This window comes from Triticum dicoccoides, chromosome 1A, assembly GCF_002162155.2.
Source record: "Triticum dicoccoides isolate Atlit2015 ecotype Zavitan chromosome 1A, WEW_v2.0, whole genome shotgun sequence".
In the NCBI taxonomy this organism is placed as follows: Eukaryota; Viridiplantae; Streptophyta; class Magnoliopsida; order Poales; family Poaceae; genus Triticum; species Triticum dicoccoides.
The window spans coordinates 16,363,799-16,365,883 of record NC_041380.1 but is presented as its reverse complement, the minus strand read 5'-3'; the positions used below and the strand labels follow the sequence as shown (position 1 = coordinate 16,365,883).

Here is a 2,085-nt window from a genome sequence, read left to right as displayed (position 1 = left end):
CAAGAATGTGTATCTAGTGACAATATATATCTTTGTGAAATCCGTTTAGTGATGTACGAGGCTCCATTAAGTACTTCAATTTTTAGGAGTTGCTATGCAAGTCCAGAGATGAGTTGTCCAGTGCAACCAGGAAATAGGAGATTGATATGACCGTAGAACGTGGAAGTAATATTATGTGCGGCTTCATTTTTTTTTGCGGGTAATGTGCGGCTTCATTGGAGGTGTGGGATCGATGTTTTATCACCTGGTGACTAAGTGTCTAAAACCAGACAATTCACCACTAGCAACTTTATAGCGATGAAGATCCGGTCGCATGAGACAAACAGTAAAAACTGATATTCGATCTAAACGGTATCAGTGATAAAATTCTGCGGGCAACTAAAACTCACTGATGATGATGATGATGATGATGATGATGATGATGTTGATGATGATGATGATGATGATGATGATGATGATGACAAATTTGGAGCTGACTGTCATCCATGTATAAATGATGCTCTGCATGTTTGGAAGAATCAAATGGAACATGAATGCATGCATGGTTCGTACAGCAACAAAGTTGTTTCAAAGAGGATACCAAATGGACTGCCACGTGGAAGGACTAGGTAGCGCATGCCATTCTCTAATTTTGTGGATAATGAGTACTCAGATACAAACCTAGTACTCTTTCAAACAGGAACTAGTCCAAAGCACAAACAACGTACACATAAGTAGATGAAACGATTCTCTCTCAATAAAAGGTAGACGAAACGAAAAGTTACACAAATCCATGCCATGCTGATGCTCGACATGCCAGCATTTATTCATCAACTACTAAAAACTTATTCATGCGCATGCATCGATGGGGCACACATACATTTCTTTGCGCTTGCAAAGCTAGAGCTAGCCAGTGAAGGGTGTGTCGGCGACGGTATCGACGAAGATGCGCACGCGGTTGGGCCTCAAGTCCCGGGTCACCGGCGACCCGGCTGGCAGCACGACGATGTCGGCGTCGGGCTTGTCTTTGAGTATGATCTCTCTGGCCTCCTTTATGGACTTGCCCACCACCTCTGGCCATGACTTCTGCCACGACTCACCGGCGAGGCCGTCGGTGCTAGCTGGGACATCTGTGGAGCTCATCGTTGATGGACCAGCCTACAAATCAATTTTCCAAAAGCGAGAAACAGGTCAGTCTTAGAGAGAAAGTAGCACCAAAACTGAAATCGATTGATTGATAGCAAAATATGCTAGGTAGCTAAAGATTGATCGACAAAAGCAACATGGATATGTGTATATCTATGATCCGACTCACCGGCTGAATGGACCTCAAGCCTATTACTTAATCTTCTCAACTTGGTTGGTATCTTGATGCTGCATAAACACAGCATGGATGTCTACTTATAGGGGAGATCGATATAAGCGGCACTGTGTTATGTGCAGAGAAGATGCATGCCCTCACATGCATGCATGTACCCAGGGGAAGGCGCGTGATACACGAGATAAGATGCTGATTGGCCGGACTGGATTTCGTGATGGATAACACGTACGGATGCTAAGGAAGACGACAGCATACCACGTGATTCACAGGTCCATCGACTTGTAGCTAGGAGCTCAATGAACCATAGCCGTTTTCTGGTGCTGTAGTCCTCCTCAACTTCGTTAAGTAACTAGAATAAATGCCACACAATAAGTTGATGCTATTTAATCAACTTCTCCTTACATGTCTAGAACATTCAATCAGTTCTTCTGGTGAGTGAGTGCCTGGTCAATTTTTTTTGTTCACCTATTTTCCCTCGTGGTTTATGCTTTATTTTTCCTGATCCAAGAGTTCATTGAAGAACATGAGTTCCATGGAAGGAAGCACTGTGAAGTTTTCAGAGCCTGCAGGAGGGGGCACCGGAGCCGGCAGTGTGAAGACGTCGTGGCCAGAGGTCGTCGGGATGTCCGTTGGGAAGGCCAAGGAGATCATCCTCAAGGATAAGCCTGATGCTGAGATAGAGGTCCTGCCAGTCGATGCGTGGGTGACCCAGGACTTAAGGCCCGACCGTGTCCAAATCTTCGTCGCTGTTGCCGACACACCTACGGTTGGTTAGCTAGCTTATC

At 45.2% G+C, this 2,085-nt stretch overlaps 1 protein-coding gene across 1 annotated transcript; it reads right to left on the bottom strand.

Annotated features, from left to right (window-relative positions):
• Nucleotides 1–598: 598 nt before the first annotated feature.
• On the bottom strand, nucleotides 599–1,420 carry LOC119359258 (subtilisin-chymotrypsin inhibitor-2B-like). The gene is made up of 2 exons (XM_037625534.1): nucleotides 1,295–1,420; nucleotides 599–1,137 (listed from the first exon to the last, which is right to left on the bottom strand). The coding sequence occupies exon 2, from the start codon at nucleotides 1,120–1,122 to the stop codon at nucleotides 886–888; it is 237 nt and encodes a 78-aa protein (XP_037481431.1). The 5' UTR covers nucleotides 1,123–1,137; nucleotides 1,295–1,420; the 3' UTR covers nucleotides 599–885.
• Nucleotides 1,421–2,085: the final 665 nt, after the last annotated feature.

Bases quoted from the DNA above. Each gene is read 5' to 3' on its own strand.
- LOC119359258 (XM_037625534.1), bottom strand. From the start codon at position 1,122: ATGAGCTCCACAGATGTCCCAGCTAGCACCGACGGCCTCGCCGGTGAG.